Here is a 24674-nt window from a genome sequence, read left to right on the forward strand (position 1 = left end):
AGTGTGTTGGTTTTGGGTCCCCCCCCCCACACCCTCATTTTTTCCATGTTCAAATAAATATACAGTACGAGCGGGAAGGTGGGGATGGATGGAGGGATGGGATGGAGGAGAAACAGAGGTTGACAAGGAAAGTATGAGACAGAAAAAGAATGGACAGATGGTGACCTGGATAAAGGAGACTTTTCCTCTAGGTTTTGGGGGATGAATTTTGAAAGGAGAGGAGGGGAGGGGGGGGAAAGGTAAGGGGAGAGAATTATGAAAGTCCACCGCGTCAACCCTTTGCCCTCTTTTCCCGTATTCTCCCCACTTTCTCTCCTTTCACATGGTCCTTGTTACTCCTGCTGCTAACCAGTTAACAAAAGACACTCCTGTCTCCTCCCCTACAAACCAGTCCGACTTGCTCTGTACCCTTTCTTTGAAATGAAATAAGTTTATTAGAAGCAGCTTGTATGTGTGTGTGTGTGTGTGTGTGTGTGTGTGTGTGTGTGTGTGTGTGTGCGTGTGTGTGAGTGATTGGGAGCAGGGCAGGGGGGCTCTGGTATGCACATGTGTATGCCAGCTTTGGTGTCTGACATGTTAGGGGGTCTTGACTTTTTGGAAAAGTCCTTCACAGTAATGCACACACACACACACGCTGGTTTTTGCATTCTTTGTGTGGACACTCACGGACTTACCCTAACCATAACCATCACAACTAAATGCCTAACCCTTACCTTAACTCCAAAACCAGGTCTTCATCCCCTAAAAAGCCTGTTAAATTTGTGTGAACCAGCCAAAATGTCCTCACAAAGATAGCTTTGTTTGACATTTGGTCCACACACACACACACACACGGCGTCATGTCAGCGAGTGTCTGTGGCTAAGGGCCTGGAGACAATAAGACTGTGGCTACCTCCTAATGGATCTGCAAAGCATTATGGGATGCCACTTTGACCAGTCAGCCCAGTAACAAAGCAAGTTAGGTCAAATCTTGTTAGCGTGGAAAAAGAAAACCCCCTCAAAACTTGACCAAGACTCATATTTACCAGTGGGTTGAGTTGGAATAAATTATATTTTTCACCAGAAAGTGGAAAAGAGACTCAGGGGAAACGTCATGAAGAACAAAGTGAAGTAAATCTGCAGGTGTTGTAATTTGCTGGAAAACATGACACTGCAGTTACAACAGCGTGCATATTGTTTTTGATGACGCTGCAGACTCAAGCGACGGTAGCGTGGTGAACAGGGAGATTTTAGACTCCTGTGGTACAACAATGACATAACATAAACTGAGGATTAAAGATCAAATAAGAGTGAACATTGAGGCTTGTTTTCATTTCAGTATGACGATCATGCTGCTCAGTAAACTGGTACATACTTGTAATGACTTTGCACAGCAGCCATTTTGACAGGTCACAGTAGGAGAGTCACAGGTGTCAGTGATTAAATTAAAGACGGGTGAGTAGTAGTCACAGGCTTGGAGTCGCTGTCCGTCTGGAACTCGTTCCCCAAGTTTGCCCCCGTCGACATCCGACAAAATAATTGTAAGTCTCTAACATTTATAATCTGACAAACGTCAGATACTTAGAATTATTATAGCGAGTCCAAGCCTGTAACAACTTCCAGTCCAGTTTTAATACTGTGTTTGCGTAGAAAGGAGAGAAAAGGTGAACATGTGTCTTTCAATAACCTGTTATCAGAAAAGCAAAAAGGATATTGTTTCTTTTTTAGTAATAAAAGATTACAGCCAACTCACCTCATCGTCCTTGTACCAGGACAGAGACTCAGCCGTGAGGACAAACCAGTACTCCTTGGCTCCTCCTTTCATGATGCCAATGTTGTTGATGGTGAGCCAGCCTTTCCTGATCACCTGAGTAAGACACACAAAAACACACAGAGCAAGAAAAACTAATTATAAATAATAAAAAAAAAGAGTGAATTCATCCTCCATCTACTTCCCACGTACTGTATACATGTCCCATCTGTCAGTTTACTTATGTATCACACAAACTGTACATACACTAACAATATAAAATGTAATAATGACGCTGCTGCTACATTCCCATAATAAACAGTGGGGCTCACCTACGTGGCTTAAAAAAAACATTTCTTTTTTCTCTCTTCTGCATTTCATTCTCTCCACAACACAGACACTATGGAGACAAAGCAGTACTTGGTGCGCGAATTATTTACCTTGAACCGATCGTTAACTCCTCTCTCAGGCTGAATGAAAATGTGGAGAAAACATTATAAAGCTACGCCAACGCATGGGCCATAGTACACAAGGTTGGTCAAGTCCCAGCACAGTACAGCTGGCTACTGAGGAGGCAGCAGGGGGGTCAGCAGGTCAAGCAGGGTGAAGGCGAGGGATGAACAACTACAACATTTCCATTAAACCTCCTGAAACCATACAGTAAAACTGCTGAGTGCTGACCTACTTTATATCTATCTATCTATCTATCTGTCTATCTATCTATCTATCTATCTATCAAGCTACATATAAAACAGGTTCTGTCATACACTTCTGAAACTTTGAGTGTGTTTTTCACTTGTACCTTTACTAGCACAATGTTGCTGTTGCCCCCATCTGTCTTGACATATAACAAATCACTTCCTGTGTGTGGCACAAGAATGTTGTCGGGGCGACACAAGATCTAAACACTGCTATACTGACATATGGTGGGATCCTTAATTGGTTAACATCCAGTTAAATCTACTTCCCGGAGTTGTAAATTGATAAATTCACAAAAATCCACACACAAACAATAAGTATCTAAGAAAAACTGTGTTTGGTTAGCACTGTATTACAATGCCACAGTTATACTTCTGCCCCCAAGCCTGTTTGTTTCTAGTATATATGATTTCATTTAACATAAAAAAAATTATAAATCCCTAAAACAGCTGGATTCTGTTTCCAGTTGTGGATTTGGTGCCCGACTGAGTGCTCATGCATCAAGAAACTGTATATGAAACAGACTAACAATAAAATTCTCATGGTAATCAAGGAACATAGTCAATAATGGAGCAATACTATGTTTAAGGTGCCCCATTCCAAGTCAAAAGGACTTTTGCTTGTCCAAAAATGCAAATAAGAAAACATGTTCAACAACCTCCTTTTTTGTGTATTTTTATGTATATATATAATAAAACAATAAGGATAAATAAAAAATCATACCATATGGGAAAACTCTATTACTGTGTGCCTGGAAAACGTCACATCTGGACTTGAATCAAAGATACAGTTTTGTGGTTCTGAACAAAGCTTGGCTGCTCATCGCACTTTTCTTTCGTCTGCTTTTCATCAGCTTATTTATTGATAAGTCAATAATCAGGAGTTTTTTCTTATTTTTTTGGTATAAAGTGGACTTTTGAAGGATCCCACAGATACGGAAGGTCAGGCAAGAGTTAAGTCAGCTCGCAGGAGAACAGAAGCCGTGGGGTCTTAAAGGGTCAATTGCAGCCATTTATAAACAGGAAGTGAAGATCCCCACTATGTTTACACTGTGCCCCTAACCTCTGACCCTAATCTGGGTGGTTATTATGACAACTGATAACTGTGGAGGTGGAGTATGTCTGTCTCACTGCAGGTTTCTGCAACTGCTCAGAGGGAATTGTTAGGAGGAAGCAAGACAGATGAAGTCCAGTGGTGAGTATGTATGACCACTGTTTTCAATACTCCTTTAATCTACACCTTTTTTATAGTAATCCTCTCTCTTTATCTAATTCAAACAACTGCAGAAGAAAAGCCCACAGACTGTTGGTTTGCCAGTTGAAGCTGAATAGTCACCAGGGGCCAAAAGGATGTCAGTTTTGTAATTTATGTTCCCATTTGGAGGAAAAAAAAGATGATAAAAATATGGCACAAATCTTCTTTAACTTGTTTTCTCTTCACGTTATTGTTTTTTTCCGTTTGGGAAAAGACGATTTTCTTTCAATGGGTTAGTATTTCTCAAGCACGTGAATGCAAATCTATTTATCTAATGTCCTAGGGACATTATGTATGTATGTAGCAATGGGGACATAATATTCAGAGTTAAGATTGTTTTAGGGTGGACACAGCTGTACAAGACAGGGAAGCAGCCAAGCACCCTCACTACAGTGAGTGAAGCTCATTTCAGACACACATGCACGTCCATACGTTTATGAATTCATCGACCAGTCATTCATTCATTCATTCATTCATTCATTCATTCATATGTACGTGTTACTGCCCGTCTGGTCCAAATACAAATACAAATACAACCCAGATGTAAACACATGCATGGCCGGCATACGCATCAAAGAGTATCAAGGACATGAGAACATGTGCATGACAGTCATGCACAGAAATCACACACACACACACACACACACACACACGCACACACACACACACTACTCACCATGATTTCATCCTGGTGGAGCGAAACCACAGAGAGAAGGAAAGAAGGGAAGACACAAAAAGAGAAATCACTGGGAAGATAAAGGAAGCTACATGATCATAGAGAAATGAAGAATAGAGCAGAGGGAAATATAACTGACAGATAAAAGCTTTTAAAAGAATGAAAGTAGAAGATAAATTACAGTAGAGAAGCTTTGAAATGCAGAATAGAAAAGGCTGTTATAGTCATGCATCTGCTACAGTGGTGTTATTGGCTCATTATTATGTTATTTTAACCAAGTGTGTTCTTAAAAATATACACAGTGCTTAACACATTTATGAGACCAACTGTCATAAAAACAAGAAAACATAAATAATTCATGAACTCTATTTTATTGTTATTGATTTGGCAAATAACAATATAATTCACCCTTTTATAACCAAATTTGAGACGACTCACTGAGCTTATCTGAGAAGTCATAACATTCAACCACTAAAACTAATTTTTCTGTTCAGGAATCCGAGTAAATAACTACAGTTTGACATCGTAATTAAGACATAATAATGAGCTTTACTATTTTGCTATGTTTTTTTAAGTAAAACAGTAATTTTGCAAATGAATGGATTGCATTGAAAATATCATTTGGGTTAAAGAGCTTCTTTATACCGGTGTATTTAACATGAAATAAACATAACATTTTCACAATTACCAATAGTGTTAATTTAGGGCAGCTGTGGCATAAACCTTACATTGGATGATGGTCTAATACATTTGTTAATACATCTGTATATGTTTAATAAAGTTCAAAAGGACAGGCAATTCATTAAGAGCAGAAATATTTGCAAATCTGTCATGAAATCTTCGTTTTCGTGGTAGAGGGGGTCATTTTCCAGATGCAAGGTCAAAGTTCGATCACTGGTTCTGCTGGTTTACATGAGTGTGAATGGTATCACAGGTATGTAATAGACGTCATATACTGTACATGTGCTGTACGAATGGGTGAATAGCAACAAATGTAGCGTAACGTGCTTTAACTGGTCATCAAGACTGGTAAATACCACACGTTTATTTGTTATATGTCACATTTTTGCAAGATTGTGTTTCCCTGCCTTTACCTTTATCTTGACACAGATCGACACTTAAACCTTTTTTTCTTCATAAAAGGACAGACTTTTTTTAGGCTTGTGAAATGTTGCCTGACAAGTTTTGAAACGCCTTCCTTTGGACTGATATTAATGTTTTTGATTGTTGCTGTCAGAGCTTTCAACACGAGAGCGTCCGCCACGCAGGACATTTCGTGTCTCAGGATTCCACAACTGTTGTCCATTAGTGCTTGCACTGCATTTGTGAGCGCCGCACACTGCAAGAGCCGCATTGTGTGCTGGATGTGGACTGTTGCCCGGGGTAACAAGATACTGTGTAGCCGTGCTACATTTAGCATGCACAAAACAGACAGCTAAGTGCTACCAGAGCGAGGCCTCGGGGGAGAGACTGCACGGAGCTCAGAATTCATGTTTGAGGCTAACAGACGAAACAGATGGATTCAGCACAGGCTCATGTGTTCCTGTGGCTTAAAGTAACCTGAAGCGAAGGACACACCTCTGTGTCTGCATGGATGTGATTAAAGTACCTGGTTGCCGGCTGCCTTCTTCTTATTCATTTGGTTGATCCTCTGTTGAGCGCTGCACAAAAAAAAAACAAAAAAACCATCATCATCCTCACATACCGTGGTCTGACCTCAACCAGCACATGTAAACAATAAACTATTACAGCTGCTCTGGGTTAATACTCGCTCTCTACGATTGGACAAAACAATAACTTACTTAGCAAATCCAATAAAGTCCTCATGGTTGGTGTTCATGTAGGACAACTCGATGTCGATCATCAGCAGCACCTGAACACAGACAATAAGATATAAAATAGAATAGCAATATGTTTCCAATTCATTCATATTTTAGAACTCCTTCCTGGGAAAATCCCTTTTGCTTTTGTTTGAACTCTTGCCACTACCTAAAGTATTTCCAGTAAATTGTACCATCTCTTAAATTAGTTCTGGTGATCTGTGTTTGTCGAAAAAGTCAACATTCTAGTAAAGACTGGAGTGACTGGAGATGAGTCATTGTCCTGCTTTGTTGTGTACTAAGTCCTTTCCAAACACTCATTAGACGCCAAGATCATGATTTATCACATATATTCTGCGAGAGATACAATAAGGAAGAAGTATAAAACATGCATTACTACTGCAAATGAAATGTGATCTGTTTAACTCATGACTCTTGATATTATGAAAATATTCCATGTGTGTGATAAATGCTGCTGAATGTTCCAGAGACGATAGTGTTCTTTCTGCTTTGTGTTCACTGCTGAAATAGACCCAGACAGTGAGCAGTGTTAAGGCTAGATTCTTGAACTAAATAAATTAATAAATAGAAGTGAAAACAAGTTACCTTTTAAGGAAGTTTAAGTGTAATAATTTAAATCCAACTGCACTGTCTCATATTGCAACGGTCTATCCAAAGCTCTGTCCACAGAGTAGTCGAGGTATGAGGGTAAGTAATGTATGCTCGGATGCCCAATTGGGAGAAAATGATAAATTAAAACAAAAACATATTATTGTCTGCCTTTAATTAAATTGAATTAGCATGAGGAACAATACATATTTATCACAGATAGTTCCTGCAGTTGTTACATCTAAAGATGTAAAGACTCTCTACATCTCTCTTTTTTAGTCGAAAAAAGAAGTTGAAACTAAAGCTGGGGTTTTTCTTTAGGAACGAGTCATGTCCTACTTTCAACAGCAGGAAATGACTTGTAGCTGCCACTGCCTTACCAATTATTTAGTATGGTGACATAGTTTACATGAAGGCCACCGCCAGCTCTCTACAGATGGTGGACGCTGTCCAACACAGAGCCCTCAGAAGACTCATAACTGGCTATAAACACCTCACTTATCACTGCACTCTAGCTTATCCACACAGAGACTTTTGCGTTCATCTACAAATCAATGCTTGGACTGCTGTCCTCATATATCTCCTCCTACATGTCACGCAGTAACAGCCTGCGCTCCCAGGCCTTTATTACCTTCAGCGTTCCCTTCAGTACGTTACTCAACCTGGAACACTTTACAACAGTTTGAGTCCATTGGGAAGACTTCAAAGAATCTTTAAGGGCACTTGAAAACCTTCGTAAACTTGACCCTGTTCTCATTTTAATGTGCTTCTTTTATACTTAGCACAACTTCATTTATAACATCACAGGTCGTGTGTTCATGTGAAACAATGTGGTTTCTGTGCGTTACCTGGCCTTTAGTGCGGCTCTCTCTGTCTCTGATGTGCTGGGTGACGATTCTCTCCATCTCCTCCCGTAGCATTGGATACTGAGCCAGCTGTGACCACAGAGATTAGTAGGTGGGTGGAAGGAAAAACAAAACAAACAAACAAACAAAACTATTGCGACACACACACGCACGCACACGCTGTCACAAATAACTGTCACAAAAGTAAACCACAAAATGACTCATCTTGCTGAACCACAACGCACAGTTCCACCAGTTAAGTACAACAAAAATGCTACAGAGACACAATTCAACATGTTGTGTTGTGGCGTTTGCTCCAGACTTAGCTCTGCTCTCTGCATATTCTGACCAGCAACTGCGTTTATGTCACTGGAGTTTAGGTCCAAACTGGACAAAAGCCAAAGAGAAGTGCCAAGTCTCTGATACTGCCACACACAAAAAAAGAATAAGCACAGGAAGAAAAATAAAAGAATAATAATAAGCAAATGTTCCTGACAACAACAACAAAAGAAAAGCTTCTTTTTTCCCAGCACACTGTGGGTCTTTTTTTCCATGAGCTCATTGTAAGTCCACGAACGCAGACGTTGGTGGGCTTCCAATGTGACACAAACACATTTGGGAGAAGTGTGAGGAGGGAAGAGAAAAAAAGAAATCCAAACCAAAATCACAGGGCAAGAAGTAAAATACACAGTTTTCTTGCAAGTTGCGATGCATCTTTCACGTCTGCCACATGGATTTGGGAGTGAAGGGATATCAATGAGCCTCCTCCTGTTTCCCCAAGTTGATTCACAGCCTCGTGGTTTGGTCCGATTACAGAGCAGAGGACGTAAATGAGGCAGAGATGATTTTTAAATAATGGGCCACACTGTTAAAACGAATGTCAGTCCAATTACTTTATGACTAAAGTCTTAATGCAAGTGAGCGTTGAGTGAGATGAGTGCAGATCTGTCAAGCTTTTCATTTCTCTCGCTTCTGTGTTGAACTCTGAGCAACCGCGATATCCATAAAAGGCCAGTGGAGACTCTTTAGATTTGTTTACCTCACCTTTGTTCTGAAATAAATATCATTATCGAACCACCTTAATTTGTGGTATTTTAATGTTAAGATTGTGAAAATCCACTGTTATATCAGAGTCTTTTCAAAGCAGACGTTTTGCTTTACAGTGGGTGAACATTATGCGATACTAATCACATCCATTATGGCTCTTTACCTTGTTTATATTATATATTACACCTGACCTGTGTTTACATACTGTTAGGTTATTTTTTGCAATATAGTGAATTATATTTGCTATATTTTTTGATATGCATGATATTATCAGCACAATATCGGCAGATATTGGCTTAAAATGTAATATCAGATATCGACAAACTAAAAATTATGTTAATTTCACAACAGAAGAGACTCAATCATGTCTTTATTTGGGCAAAAGGGAAGACGTATATATCGTTTATCGGCCCAAGCATCGGCAAAAAAGTCCAATATCATGCATATGAACCTTTTTCTATGAAGCTGGTGTTGTTAAAAAACAAAGTATACAAGAGTGTTAGAGTGGAGAAGCTTACATTTTAGTGCATTTGCAGCTGTACACTGTCATACTGATAGTTAGGGACAGTAAAAGTCATGTTACTATGCTCAAAAAGCTTACTTTTAGATGAAAAGGAGATGGATTTTTCATTTAGAACTGGCACGTTTTAGTTTTCCTAAATTTAAAATCTGCATCCCATCAAAACGAGCAACTGTTTTCAACTTGGTAAACAGTGAGGAGAGACTTGTGGTAATTACCAGTATCACCAGTGTCCAAACGGACGCTGTGAATTCATGTGATGAAGATAAATTCATGGGTTTCACGTTTTGCAATTTCCCGTCATTGCTGCAAAAACTGTGAAAACCATGAAAACAACACTTTTTACTGAACAAAACAAAGATGGAAATGAATTTTTAAAGCAACTCAAAACAACATCATTTTTTTGATGCCAGGAAGGTGCATTGTAACTTGAAGGCTGAGAGAGGCTGCTGAAATGTTCCGTGTCTTAAATTTGACACAGAAACACAGAAATGTTTGTTTCGTAATAACAAAAAAAAAAAAAGAGAGGCAGCAGGCAGAGACTCACGTTGATTCAGACTGACATGCAATGCAGAGGAGCAGCGAGAGCAGGAGGAGGGAGGTGGTGGTGGTGGTGGTGGTGGTGGGGAGAAATGGGAGTTTGAGGACGGCTTCAAACTGACCCCTTTGTGGATTTTCCCCAAATATTGTATATTAAAATACAGCATCTTTAAATACAGTTTGTCTCTGAAAGTGAAGCCAGGACAGAAGGTGCGACAGAGTGAAGAGAAATCCAAAGGAGGTCACGCTCTCGTTGGGAATTTGCTTTGGGAGGAAGCAGCAGGTCCAAACAGTTAGAGAATGAGAGGATGAAGAGGATGATAGAAAAATAAAGAAGGGGGGAAAAAATAAGGAAAAGCTAGAGGTGCGTTGATTAGTCGCTAAGTGGAACTACACAATCAGTCACTCCATCGTTAAATCATAAGCCGACAAAGACAGAAATAAAATAAGACTGAAAACCAAATTAAATCAAAACACTTTTTTTTTTTACATCAAGACGTCAGATATGACAAAAAGAGTCTAACATGCAGTTTCTAATGTTATATTATATTATGTTATATTATATTATATTATATTATATTATATTATATTATATTATATTATATTATATTATATTATATTATATTATAATATAAGGCCAATAACTGACAGAAGACAAATGACAAAGTTAAATCAAAATACAGGTTATAAAATCGAGAGTAAGGACAGACCGATAACCACTAACTGTCTTTAACCACATGTTTTTAAGGAAATTGAATTTTGCTACTTTATATGAAAAAAAATGTTTGACCATGGACTTTATGATGCTTTTTATCCACTCATAACTATTCTGATATTGAGAGAATTTTCGGATGTTTAAATGGTTTAAAAAGATAGGATAAACTGGAATTTAGTTTAGTTTAACTCAAGCAAGTGGATTTGTTTAACTAAACTAATGCTGCAAGTGCAGTTAATAATATCTAGTCCCTTGAAGATACAATGACCTAGATGAAACACTTCAAATTACAAATGACAGTATATGAGGTCAAGTCGGCTTTTGTTTAAAGTCAACTTGTATGATTAATTAAGTTTTTAGGGCTTGACAATTTTAGTATTTCAATACCTTCATTTAAAAGGTAGTCATGGAGAGTTGGATGAGTCCAGAGCTCCTAAAGTCCCTGAAATTTTTACTTCTATTCTTGTGCACACAAAGTATTATCATAACGCAGCCTTCCGTCACAGGAAAGCTAACAGTTCATGAATACAGAGTGAAATTAGAGGTTGCAAGGACAGTGGGGTAAATTACGACCTGGGAAGTCGCTCTTTACTAATGTAGCCAGTGTATTAATCGTATTAGTAGAAGTAGTATTGCTCACAAAAACACAGAATCTGATTCAATGATGATTCAAACTCACTTAAGAAAACAACAGTTCATAAAGTTATAGATGCAACTCATCCCTGCAAAAAACTAGAGGCATGTATAAGATGTTTCCATAAAATATCAGTTTCTGGGACTTAAGGGGCTCTGTAAATTAAAAATTAAATTTAGCTCCATAAGCAAACAGTATCCTGTTGCTTGCTGTACTAGTGCATTGAGGGCAAACAGCACATGTTTGGACTTTAATTGTGAATCAATAAACACATTGTTCCACATTAACTACGGGAATTGTTTTCTCAAGTGTATAAAAATATGACATGTATTATAACCGCCATCTAAATGACTAAAATGTGTGTCAATTGACACCCTTTTAAGACTGTGTTTATCGTATTTATCTTGTTTATCGGTCCACCCATATCTGTGCATTGAACAAAGATAGTCACTGTGCTCTGGTTCTCTTTGTTATTTTACCTTTTGACTACACTTTTGAATGGTGAAGGTGAGTTCGCTCACTACCATATCTATACACTTCAGTGTGGGCTCCTTCAGCTTTTGGATCTGCTTTTTCACTATGGCCTCAAAGGCCAGGTCAGGGGTGAACAGCCCCGTCCTGTAAGGGATAGGCAGTCAGCACAAGGTGTGGGGGGGGGGGTAAAAAAAGAAGGAAGAAAAAAAACGAGGGGAAGAAGAAACAAATGAAGGGTTTTAATAAGAGGTAGAGAGAGGAATAAAAAGAAAATAAGTGAAAGTAATGGTGAAAGAAGGGAGGAGATTAAAAATGGGACCAAAGGAAACAACAGATTAAAAAGACAAGGAGAAGTGTGGGGGTTTTGGGGAGGGGGCAAAAACAGCAAGTGAGACATTTGGTTTCCCCTGAAGCCATATTCTAAAACAGGGCAGGACTGGAGTGTCTCTCTATCAGCGGAGAGGAAAGATGAGCGATCGAGAAAGAAAGAAAGAAAGAGAGAGAAAGCTCCCAGCCTGCACAACTCCACCAGCCAAAAATATCTAAGCCACGCAACAGTGAGACCGCAGCAATGCAACACCACGCTCAGCCATGATGACCTCATCTGCCCACTCGTGACCTTTGACTTTGGATATGAAGTGCAAAAAGGGTAAAGTCCGCACACTTATTCCATTGCAAATAGTAGTATTTATTGATTTTAAAGGAAGCGGAAAATCTACATTGGATCAAAATGTAATAAAGTGTTTTGTGGCGATGCAATAAGTGAGCCGGCTCTATACCTCATTTTGCACTTTGACTTTCTCCGCCCATCCCTCTGCCTCCTCTGACTTCCATCAGGACCGTCTAGTCATAACATTTATTATCCCAGGGCCTCCCGACACCACTTTAGCAGCAGCACAACTGTTGAAATTGTTTGGTCACAGTTTGGATAAAGTTCACCACTCTTTCAATCGGCCAAACTCCGGGGCTTCTGTTTCTGTCGCCCCCCCGAGGCCTTTAAACCACGGTCATCATGGCTCCTGTGTGCTGCAGGTGCATGGCCGCCGCAGTCTCACACACCACGACGTCTGAAGGCTGAGGTCATCCATTATGGCTGCCAGAGAGTCTCACTGATTCACACAAGATGTGTGTAGCCTATTGTGTCTCAGTCGAGGATCAAAGCTCAAAAACGGTCTTAAGAGGGTTGGTGTCATAGATAGTTCTGAAGCGGAACAACAGCAAGGACACAGCGTCAAGAAAACTACCCAAAAAAATAACAATTCATTTTGCTTTTAGTGATGTTTATTGTGTTAGTGATTTTATATGCTGTGTCCTTCATTTGAAAGCAGGTTCTGTCAAGCAAAACTATCAGACACGATGTGTTCATCCCATACCTTTCTGAGCAGTGAATTCACTTCTTTGTGCTCTCAGTGATGCTCTGGCCTGTTTTGCTTACTTCAGTTTGTCCATCTCTTCCTCTTACTTTAATTCCTGTAATTTGACTTAAGATCTCATATATATCCTTTATCCAGTATCAATAAAGCAGGGGCCTCAAACTCAAAAGACCGGGGGACCAGTGAACTTCTAGGCTGGTCAGGAGGGGGGCCGGTCGAGAGAAAAAAGTCCAGCTAAAAGTGTTTGTTTTGATATAAATTGAAGTTCACACCAATAACAACATATTTGTGATGTAAACAAGAAAAAAATTATTTTTTTCTCAGCTTCTCCCCCTCTAGGGGTCACCACAGCAGATCACATGCATGGTCTGCATATTGATATTTTACCGATGTGCCCCACACACACATTTAGAGTGTCAAATTAACCCACTCGATGGGACACAGTGGGGATTTGGTACCCCAGCAACCCTTCAGTTACAAGCCAAGTTCCCTTTCCAATAAGCTATGCGCTGCCCAGGGAACAAGAACATGAAGAAGAAAAATAATACAGATAATTCATCCCTCTCTGATTTGACTTACTGGCAGAAATTAACATATTATTTCAAACTTCTCTGACTCTTATTTGGCAACCACGTTCTGATGACAGCTCAGCCTCCACACTGCTTTTTTCTTCAGCAACAGCTTTATACCATAACCAGCCTGTCCAGCCAAACCTGTCCAAAGCAGTACAGTAGGCAGGCAGGCAGACATACTGCAGCCCACCCTGCCACTCCACGTGTCCCCCTCACTGTCCAACAACAGCAGGGTCTGGAGCGAGGCCAGGTGGCTTCAGTAACAGGGAGTAAACAGCACAGGGACTTTGCAGACGAGGGGTAGAAATAATAATAATACTACTAAGAAAAAAAAGTGCTGTCCACTGTTAACTGTTGTTGTTTTTACCTTCTTGGTACACTGCCTAACCGTATTGACTAGCTCAGAAATGACCATGTCCACACATTTGGTGCACGGCTCTTTAATCTTCCCAATCTGCCTTTTCACAATGGTCTCAAAGGCCATGTCCGGGGTGAAGAGGCCAGTTCTGCCCGCCAGAGAGACAGCGCCAGCCACAGGGCCAAAGAAAAAAAAAGGGTGATGGAGAGAAAGAAAGAGAGGAGGGAGGGAGGAGGGTTGGGTAAAGAGAAGAGTGTTAATTGTAAAAGAATTCTCCTCCATTTCTGAGCTTTTACCCCCAAAACACAAACAAAAAGAAATGGAAATGGGGCTGAACAATTAATCATGATTCAAATAAAAACAATGTTAATCTCTAAAGCTGAAATGTAATTATTACATTTTTGAATCTTCTTTTTTTTCTATTCAAATGATAAAATGTAACTCATACAAGTTCTATCATTGCAAAAGAATAGAATAGATTAGTTACTGTTTTGATTGTGACATGCTACGTCACATTTTAAATCTATTACACAATGAATATTAAACTGAACCATATAATATAATATCACAATACAATAAGATATCTTTCCCAAATAGTTCAGCCATGAAATGGAGCTCTGAAAACAGTGAGAAAGCAACTGAATTTCTGCAGCAACTACCAAGTCATTGCTTTATTGTCATTAAAAACACTATTAAGTTAGTAAGTTAGTGTCAACCAGCTGGTGAATTATCCAAATAGAATAATTATGTTAGATTTATTATCTGTGCAAGTACAAAAAACACTGTCACTGGACGAAATGCATTTTTTAAATCAGACATAGAACCAATCCAGTGATTCAAATAATCTTTGATCAAGCTTAAAAAAATATGTATTTTATGATACTTTTAGAGTCTCAAAGACCAGAGACAAAAAGTAAACTACCGAATCCCAAAATGTCCTCATTCCTAGTGCACTGATGCCACTAGTAATGAACATAGACCTTGTGCCAAGTCTTTGTGATTAAAAGGAGCCAAAGTCAAGTTAAATGCAGTAGAAGTGACTGGAGAAGGAGAGACAGAGGTGAAGTGAAGTGAAGGGACAGGTGTGAGAGAGAAGGAGAAATAGAGGGCGGACGTGCCTGATGCCGTGAATGTTCTTGATGGCGTAGCTGATCTCCTTCCGCAGCTCCTTCTCATCAAACTCCATCTGAAACCAAACACAGGCCACAGTGAGCATTCACAAGATTATTGTCGATTATGTATTCAGTCATTTAAAAAGTCAGTACGATAAGATCACAAAATCAAAAAAGAACCACAAAATCCACATTATAAGAATAGGCTTTTTAATTGAATTCATTTAAAAGCTGAAGCGAAAGTTGTGCGGCTTCTTTACATAAACTACAGCATATTGACTGTTATCAATATGAGATTAATACATGACCAAAAACATTATTGTGACAAAAAAGCATCAACATTTTCAGCCAGTATCAATAATTTCCTCAATAAAATGTCAGACATTTTAAGTTTTACTCTGTAGTTGTTTAATATATTGATGTATATCATTAATTAAGCAGTTGTGTTCATTATATATATTACTTTCAATTGCTTGTATTATATATTTCACTTTCTTATTGAATTATTGCCTAGTCCAAGAGAGTGGAATTGCCCAAAATATAAGAATGCACAAAAACAGACAACAACATTTTTCTATGAATTGCTGCATAATCTGATCTCCTCATTTTACACGAATACATTTTTTAAAAGCATCTGACCTGGTCGTAAACTCATGCAGTTAGTTTTACATTTCATAAGCAAAATGAAAATGATGGGAACAACTGGGATGGAACACATCTTAATCTCTTACTGCTGCTTTTATTTTGGGAATGTTATTCAGGCTTTTCCCCAAACAGGAAATAATACTTTTATAAGCGGTCATTTATCACTTATCAAAGGCAATGCACCTATGCTTTTTCATATTTTTAAATAGAGCACAGTGATAAACTGAGGTCTAATACGTCTAACAGACACTGGGGTTTTCTGTGCTCTGAGCCAAGCTCCTGCTCATAGGAAACAACCTGCTCTGTCTTCTTCTCTGTGGGAAACTGATGGGGTATTTTTCTGCAGGCTCAGTCACAGGCAGTGAGTTTTATTTCCTCAGAGGGAGAATGAGGGAGGACATAAGAGGAAGATGAAGGAGGTCAGCGTGAGGTAAACGGCCGGAGAAGGTGGATGAGAGGGTGGACAACAGGCTCCGGGTGAAGATAATGTGAAATTATTATCAGGGATGTAGAGCTGAGGTGAAACAGGGGTGCACATCGTGATTGCTGAGCTGAATCTTACGTTAAAGCTGCAGTGTGTAACGTTTGCTGATTGTTGTTGTTGTTGATGTTATTATTCTTCCTCTGTTTGGTCATTGTGAAACTGAAACGGTGCAACATTATTTGCACACTGCTGCATCCTTTCTCTGAAAATGGGCTCTGTCAAGCAAAACTATCAGACTGGACTGAGGGAGCGTTTGTTTGTACGCATAAAACAGCTGAATGATCAAGTTTATCAAATAGTATAATTCACATACGAAATGTGTCATGGGCGCTTTTTATGTCTTCAGTCATACCTCCACCTTTTTACATCCGTCACGCTTTACTAGCCCAATGTTGCTGTTGCTTCCAACTGTCATGACATAAAAATAATCACTTCCTATGTGGAGTGTGGTGATGAAGCCAGGTGAGATTTAAAACTCTGCTTTACTGGGAAACAGTAACTGTAGTACTGTATGCTGCTGATAGGCTTAATCAGCAGTGGGTGAACTCTTTTGACAATGATTTGAATCTTTGCTAACCATGAGTCTAAAGCCTGGAAAAACATGATTTATTTGTTTAGTATTATTTGTATTTTATGTTCTACACTGTTTGATGGTCTGTTTTGCTGAACAATGGTGTCTTGTAAATCAATTTTGGCAATACAATCAGACCAGTCGTCAAAATGATTGATGTCAGAGAAATTGTGAATAAGACCACATGGAAGGAAGGAGGAGACACGACACAGACACAGACACAGACACATTTTTCAGTGTGGGACAGTAAAGCGAACCAGTTTTAAACCAAACTGCACAAATAAACTGAAAGTCTGGCACACTCACCTTGACCAGTTCAAAGGGGAAGCGTTCGTGGAAGATGCGATTGATCCTGGCACCACCGGACAACTCCGCCGTGTCGATCTGGTCCCCGGAGCCTTCGATGCACTTCTCAAAATCCACAGAGAACTGCTGCACCATCCTGCAGGGGGAGACGGAGCGATATCAATGAAATCCCATTCATCTACATCTACCTGACTGCACGTGTACCTTTCAGAGTTTACACTCACTGGAGCAGAGCCTTGGTCTTGCGTGATGGATCGTCAGGTCTGAAATTCTTGTACTCCTCCACCTCCTTCTCTATGGACAGAAGCTGACTCTGTAGTTTGGCTCGGAGGCCCGGCAGCGTGTCCCGTATGTGGTTGGTCAGTTGCTGTGCAGGTCAAATTGTCCGAGTTAGACAAAATGAGTCGGAATGAAACATAATGTGTCACAGGGGGAAACTTTATTGCACACCTGATTGAGGACTTTCTGGAGGTAGGGAGTGCCCATGCGGTCTGCCAGGTGTCTATATGCAGGATGGGAGAGAAAGAACTTCCTCTCAGCAGCCATGGCAGCATTAATGTCCTTCCTTCCATCAATGTCCTTCTGGCTCCTGTTCACAACACCAATGTAACCTGGACAGAGGAGATAAGCAAGAAAATAAGATCCGATTTTTTATAATTTCCTGGAATTGCAGAGAAAAAAAAGACCAGCAAAGATGCAAATGCTTCTGTATTATCTTTTAATCTTTCTATTATCTACACCAGAAGTGGGTTAGAACGGCCAAAACCAAGAATGACGAGCACATCCAGCAGCCGACCACTGAAAAACAGCATTTAATAATGTTTAGCTGTTTTCAACCGCATTTTAAGAGACATGGGACTGAAGGAAAGGATATAAAAGAAGGATGAATGAAGGGGAGGAATGAGGGGTGAAAAGGAGAAAAACATGAATAAATGTCAGTGTATGTGCATCCAAGTTTTTTTTTTTTAAGACAGAGAGAAAAAAAAAACAGAGTTCAGGTCACATGGATCCCATTTCACCTCCAGTTAAAATTTCTCATGCATCACTCAGTTAAAGGCCGTTTCATGCTCTATAACTAATGCGACCGTGAGCCAGCAGCCTTGTAAATGTGAACATTCACGACATTAGACCGTTAGAGACAGAGCAATGCACAAGAAGGAGAAGAGGGTGGAAAAAATTAAGAAAAAAACAAAACAAAGGAGATGGAAAATATTCAAAAGCACATGCCTGGGTCTTAACCAAGAGCAAATGGAAAAGAAAAGCACCACATCAGCACATTGCAGTAAAGGGCAACCCACAAGATACATGCATGTAAGCTCTTTTCCAAGACTGTTTTTTTTTCCTCTTTCTCCCTCTCTTCTCTTCTACCTCTCTGTCTCTGTTTTGATTTCTTCCTCAGTGCTGTTTTATTTTACCCTCCCTCGGCTCCTGTCAGCGGTTGGAGAAGTGAACGTCTTTAAGTGCGACTACATTTTTACCACAAGAGGGAAACAGTGCGTCACCGCCAGCGCCCGGCGTGGAGAAGGTGAACGTTTGTGCTCACCCCTCCTGAGTGGAAGCAGTTTATTCTCAAGGATGTCTTTCGCGTCTGTGCCCTCGTCCATTAGGTCCAGTTTGGTAATGACTCCAATGGTCCTCACACCTTCATATAAACACAAAACACACACAGAACAATCCTGAAAAGTGTGCTGTAAATAAAACAATCCCCAAATGCTGACTCTAGTTATGCAAAATTATGTACAATCGAAAACTATACATCCCACCAGGAAAAACAGTACTCTGAGAATATATTAATTCATATATTGTCTTAATAAAATGTATTTTCGATTAACTGAATGAATGAATTACTGATATAATTATGTGTGAAGTGGCCTTTCAATGTCAATGTTGAATATTTTTAGTAACTCCATACATAGGGTCCTACATTATTCCAAAAAGGGTGGTGAAAATGATTACTTTATTTTTATTAAACATCACAAAGGTTCATAGAAAAAGGAATAACCTGAATCTGGTTTTAACTGATATACACTGAGATATTTTATCACTTAATGCTGTCAATTGATTGTGCATATTTAGATTTTCTTTTTGGATTAAGATTTGATGGATATCATGTCATTTATTGGTCATAAACATGTTATTTTCTGTATCCCTGTTGAATGTGATGCTGCCGCTCTCTTGTTAATCTTAATGAAGCTTTGGTTAAATAAAGGTAATCATTCTAAAATGACTTAAATTTATAAAAAGATTTTATAATGTAATCACGTTTTTTGTATGTAGAGTAAAAAGGACAGCCTTTCCCCTCTACATTCCACTCTCACATTTGGAGTAGAGGAATAAAGTTCTGTGCTTACCCTGAGGGTCGACCTCTTTGGCAATCTTTAAAGCGTCAGAGTTGGCCAGATCCGAGTTGGCCGGGGACACAGCCAACATCAGGCAGTTGTCTTTGGTGACAAACTGCATCAGCATCTCTTTGATCTGGGACTCGATGTCTGCAGGTTGGTCGCCCACGGGCACCTTGGTCATTCCTGGCAGGTCCACCAGTGTCAGGTTCAGAACTGTGAGGAGGAAACGAAAAAAAAAATAAAAATGAGTAAACGGAGGAAACTGAATCAACGAGGAGGAAATTTAATTTGGGAAAAATAATCTACATTTCCTTTCTCTGGTTCTGGATAGAACAATAAAACAACACAACATGTTCATTACGGCGAACTAACTCACCATTGGGGGAATAGACACGCAGGTTTATGGGCACAGGTGAGATGCCTTTGTTGGCCCCCGTGGCGCGGTCGGTCTCTGCCTCGATCTCCTGCCGCACTTCATCAAAATCAGTGAACTTTTTGCCTTTACAGTGGAGAAACTCTGCATACTCTGAGGACACAGGGACAGGAAGCACATTCATGAAACTCATACAGAAACACACATACAGCAAAACATAGTCATTCAAAATCAATGATATCAGCAGTTACTTTTCTGTAACGACGTACACTTGAATAAAGCCACATTTATTGAGTAAGCTATAGGGAAAAGCTTATCAGGATACCGTTAAAAGAGCATAATGGATTGCTACCATGGCAACACAAGGATACTGTCATCATCTCTGGAGTGACTGGAGTGGAAAACGTGTTGAGGGACTGATTTCCCCTGATGAAATTTGAGTGGAAAAATTGTGTTTGGAGTCCACAGGACAGAGGGACGTTTGTGCTGTGATTTGTCTAGCATCAATTAATTAAACCTAGATGGACTGTATTTATTTGTAAAAATGTTGAATACTGAGAGTAATTGTAGTGTCTTGAAATGTAATTCAACTAATGGCCACTAGAGGCTGGCTTGTACCATTTGTTTCCTGTGGAAAGGTGATTTTCCAACCAGAATACTGTACTGTTGTACAATGCTGTTTTCTGCTTTATATTTTAATGAAACTAGAGTTTTGAAAAGTCTTAAATAATCACCTAACCATGTACAATCACCCACATATTAAACATCAGCCTAAAACTAGAAAATAATCTTTTAAACCCAACTGTTGGTTCACTTTTGACTGATCTTAACTATTTATCCTAAAAGACAATAGATGTTTTTTACCTGTGGGACAGGTCATGAGCTGCAGAACCAGAGGACGACGAGTCACAATGCCAGAGCCACGAGGGAGGAAATCCCTGTAACACAACAGACACACAACTGTCAACTACAAGGCGACAGTTTCTGCATGCACATGTAGATGACTGAAGACAATAAAAGCAGGAACATTAACAATATTAATCATCAAATGACAGAGAAAGAGTCGCATCTTGAGGTTTGAAGTATGATTTGAAGTATCATTCTCTCAGAGAGTCAGTGCCAAGAGTGAGTGACAATGTGTGTGGGTGTGTGTTTTGTGTGCAGTGCAGTGTAAAATGTTCATTTCATTTATCACAGAAATCCATAAATGCTTCAAATCACGACAAAGTGAGGATTTGTGTATCAACCATGCAATGCACGGAAATGTATGCATTTCACATGAGCTGACTAAGGTGGAAAGTGTGTGTTCAATCCCATGACTCCCTGCTTTCCTTAAACAAGACTCTGATTATGCAATGTCAATGTCAGCTCGCCACTGGCACTGTGTGTGTGCTCTTCATCTGGCCGACATGACGGCGCTCATTCAACGATCATGTGTGTGAATGTGCGTGTGTGTGTGTTTACAGCAACGACAACAAGGGCAGTCAAAGACACACACACTGCATTTTCAATCTGACACTGTGTTTGTTTGCTTGTTTTCCTTTAAAAAAAAATCCCCAAACATGATGAAATCGCTGTACGACCACAATTGAAGCAAATGTGAAGAACTGTGTTCTAATCAGACTTACACGCACACACACAGATATATTTGCATTCAGTATCTGATAAAAGGAATTCAACAGCAATAAAGAGAGGAACATGAATAAGAAATTTCTGTGTGAACCTGCAGCAAAGCCTGAGGCAGTTTGGACATATGAGACATGAATCAGACACTTTTGCCCTAAATCATGACCCTAACAAGGAAAATCCACCAAAACATTACATGTTAAACACTTTGGGTGTACTATACTATACTAACTATACTAACATTCTCCTCGAGCGTTGCTGAATATTTCAGATTTTAAGGACCAGTTAAACTCTTTTATTTTGGTGCAAACAATCATGAGTGTTTCAGCCACTATACACTTACTTGTTTTAGATGTTGTAGTAGTTTTGGTCATGTAAAAATGCAGCTGTACTGTATCTAAACCTTAATAAGTAATCCCTGTGTCTCTGCTATCATGTGACCAAAATACACATTGTACATCTCATTATACATTCTACTGTTTACACTTTCATTTACACATGGCCAAACCTTTGTTCCGGTTTTCTGTAGTTTACTGACATAAAAATAATTCCGCTAGACTGAATTACAGATTTAAAAATTCGGAAAATTAGGAGATACGTCAAGAGAGGTGCAACCCACAGTGTTGTCTGTGTTATATTCCATATCAAAGTATATAGAATCAGTATCACTTCAGTATTAGTGTCACACTGCATAAAAAAAAACCCAATCAAACAAGAGCAATCCATATATGACTGTGATACAAGATTATGAACTCCATCAAAGTGAGCCTTTCTGGAGATTCTTGTAAAAAACTGAATCCTTTTCCAACTTACAGTGAATGTATACATATACATATACCAACATATACATGTATACATTCTTACTAACAACATAGTGTCTGATGTTCTGCCACAGCCTTGTACAACAAAGGAAAGTGCAGATGGATCAATACCACTTTCTCTGGTCAGTTACGGACACCAATATCATAACCCTGAGTGTCTGCTTCTGTCAGTTCACATGTTTCAAACGACCAACCTTTTGCACTGATACATTACCAGCAAGCCATAACCTAAAACATAATGCTTTAACTCTGTATCAAATATTCTGCTCCCATAATAAAAAATTACCAGCCTGAACAACGGTTCAGTTAAAAAGCTCTTGAATCAAAATACATTTTATGTTTTCTTTTCCAAAGTCCATTTCATGACGTGGGAACTGAGTATCGTATTGATTTGAGTATCGTATAGACTCATCCCTAAAGGAAACCCGTCTCTCTGCTGGCTCTTTTACATTTGTCTGTCTGTCCATCTGTTGGTCTCCCTGCCTGTCTGCCAGTAGGTTTGTGTGTGTGTGTGTGTGTGTGTGTGTGTGTGTGTGTGTGTGTGAGAGAGAGAATGACTGTCCTTTCTCCCACTTGGACACATTAACGAGGGGACAGATGGTCTTAACTGTAGGTCTTCTTCTCCCTTCACTCCTCCCCTCCAACTGCCACCACAAGAAGACTCTCTCTCTTACACACACACACACACACACACACAGATACACGCAGTGGCACGGGAAGATGGAGCAGTAGTGTGTGACTCTCCTCTCTCTACATCACCCTATTAATTCATCCGTGACCTAATCCTGCTAAGAGGTTGACACCATCCAATCCCCGCCACCACCACCACCACCTCTCATGTGTTTTTATCTCTGACAGGAAAATGTGCAGGACAAACGTCCTGCGTTTGAGACACACACAGACATTCAGACTGTGTGAGAAAGAAAAGGAGCAAACAAGGACAAGGACAGAGACATGTGACTGACTGTGGAGAGTCTGAATCTGGCAACAAATGACTTTCTCATTCAAAAATGTCAATGTTAGTTGTTTTGTGATCATTCTTTTGTTATATTGACTGAATATTTTTGCTTTATTTCGTTTATGGTGTAAGATCATTGTGGTTTTTATCATGATTATGACTTCTTTTTAAATACCTTGGCCAGGTATCTCTCATAAAAGTGAATTGAATCTCAATCTCTTGAGACTAAATTGAGTACTATGTCAGTCAGATTAACATGTTTACATGCATTTTAAGAGTCGGCCTGTAAAATAATACATAATAATATGGTGCAAATATAATCACTAAACTGTTGTTTTCTTGTATGATGTTTGCCATTACCTCCCGTTGGTTTGTTTGTTTTTAAAAAAACAGAAGGGATGCACAATGTGAGATGTAAACTTTAAAGAAAGATAACACAATCACTTCCATGTACAAATCTCTCATCGCTGTGGTTTATATTTATACAGAAATAAATTTGAAAAAAATAGACTCTCTCTGTGTTTATAAATGTTATACAGCAGCTCATAGTCACGCGTGTTAAATCATTGCCACACAGACGCTGATCCTCGTCTAATCCTGCGCTCGTGCATCCAGCAATAACAAACTTGACAGTTTAGTGAGCGAGAAAAAGCAGACAGACAGAAACGTTGGAGTCAGAGAAGGACGAGGACGCTGCGATGATGAATTAAGTCACACACACACACACACACAGAGCCAATGAAAACACTGGATGCTGTATTCCAGATACAAGCAGAGCCAATGGGAGAGTGTAATAATGTTGCTGTGGTCACAAACACAGATTAGTTGTAATCCTCTGTAACAGTGTCCTCTCTTCCTCTGTCTCTCACAAGCCACACTCTTACTGTTACTGTTACTGTAAAGTTCATAATTCTATCTTGTGTATTTATTTGTTAGGAAGAAAGAAAGTGGATATATTCAGTATTTTTGTTGACGTTAAAGTGACAAAGATAAATTCAAATAAACATAGCAGCGTCAAGATAAATGATTGTGATCTTTAAATATAACTGGAATTCATTTGAAATATGCGTTGAACTATATTTTTTGTGGATTTTTATTTCGACTGTGCCAATAATCAGGCATCATCGACAGATGAAAGTGAATATTTTCATTTTCCCTGTAATTAGAAACCAATGTTGTGGTCTTTTTAGGAGGGCTTTGTAATTAACAACTGATTAAGATGCTGGAAATTTAAGGATCTGTAAAAGACAAGCTCAAAATAAATCTCTGTAATTACGCTTCACAATTCCAAGAAAAATAGTCAGGGGACGACAAAAACAAATGCTCATAGTTCATTTTCTATGACCTCTATAGACTAGTTTTTATCAATGTAACGAGTAGTTTATCATGTTTCTTTAAAACATGATCATGTCAAGTCATTAAAGCGTGAGCCTTTGCTGCTTCTTTTATTGTCTACTACTACTTCTACTCATCACAGTATACGCAGCACTTCTCTCGTCTTATGTAATACGTGAAACCAGCGATAAATCATAAAGTTAATCTCAGTGTGGGGGTTGGTATCGTGATGGCAG

At 39.3% G+C, this 24674-nt stretch overlaps 1 protein-coding gene across 15 annotated transcripts in view; it reads right to left on the minus strand.

Annotated features, from left to right (window-relative positions):
- dnm1a (dynamin 1a) overlaps positions 1–24674 on the minus strand; it is a 49943-nt gene that overhangs the window by 19681 nt on the left and 5588 nt on the right. For 5 of the 15 annotated variants that reach the window (XM_044011827.1, XM_044011828.1, XM_044011829.1 and 2 more), the window contains exons 2-16: positions 20563–20636; positions 19702–19851; positions 19335–19538; positions 18527–18625; positions 17434–17594; positions 17208–17350; positions 16984–17119; positions 14984–15051; positions 13875–14013; positions 7636–7722; positions 6161–6231; positions 5968–6019; positions 4359–4370; positions 2170–2199; positions 1733–1846 (exon numbers count right to left, since the gene is read on the minus strand). In XM_044011827.1, the coding sequence (XP_043867762.1) occupies positions 1733–1846; positions 2170–2199; positions 4359–4370; positions 5968–6019; positions 6161–6231; positions 7636–7722; positions 13875–14013; positions 14984–15051; positions 16984–17119; positions 17208–17350; positions 17434–17594; positions 18527–18625; positions 19335–19538; positions 19702–19851; positions 20563–20636 (1540 nt within the window). Of the gene's footprint in view, positions 1–1732; positions 1847–2169; positions 2200–4358; positions 4371–5967; positions 6020–6160; positions 6232–7635; positions 7723–11567; positions 11707–13874; positions 14014–14983; positions 15052–16983; positions 17120–17207; positions 17351–17433; positions 17595–18526; positions 18626–19334; positions 19539–19701; positions 19852–20562; positions 20637–24674 lie in introns of all 15 variants that reach the window. The other 10 variants (XM_044011836.1, XM_044011830.1, XM_044011832.1 and 7 more) reach the window with 5 other exon arrangements.

The sequence above is a fragment of the Solea senegalensis genome, linkage group LG21 (assembly GCF_019176455.1).
Source record: "Solea senegalensis isolate Sse05_10M linkage group LG21, IFAPA_SoseM_1, whole genome shotgun sequence".
Taxonomy (NCBI): domain Eukaryota; kingdom Metazoa; phylum Chordata; class Actinopteri; order Pleuronectiformes; family Soleidae; genus Solea; species Solea senegalensis.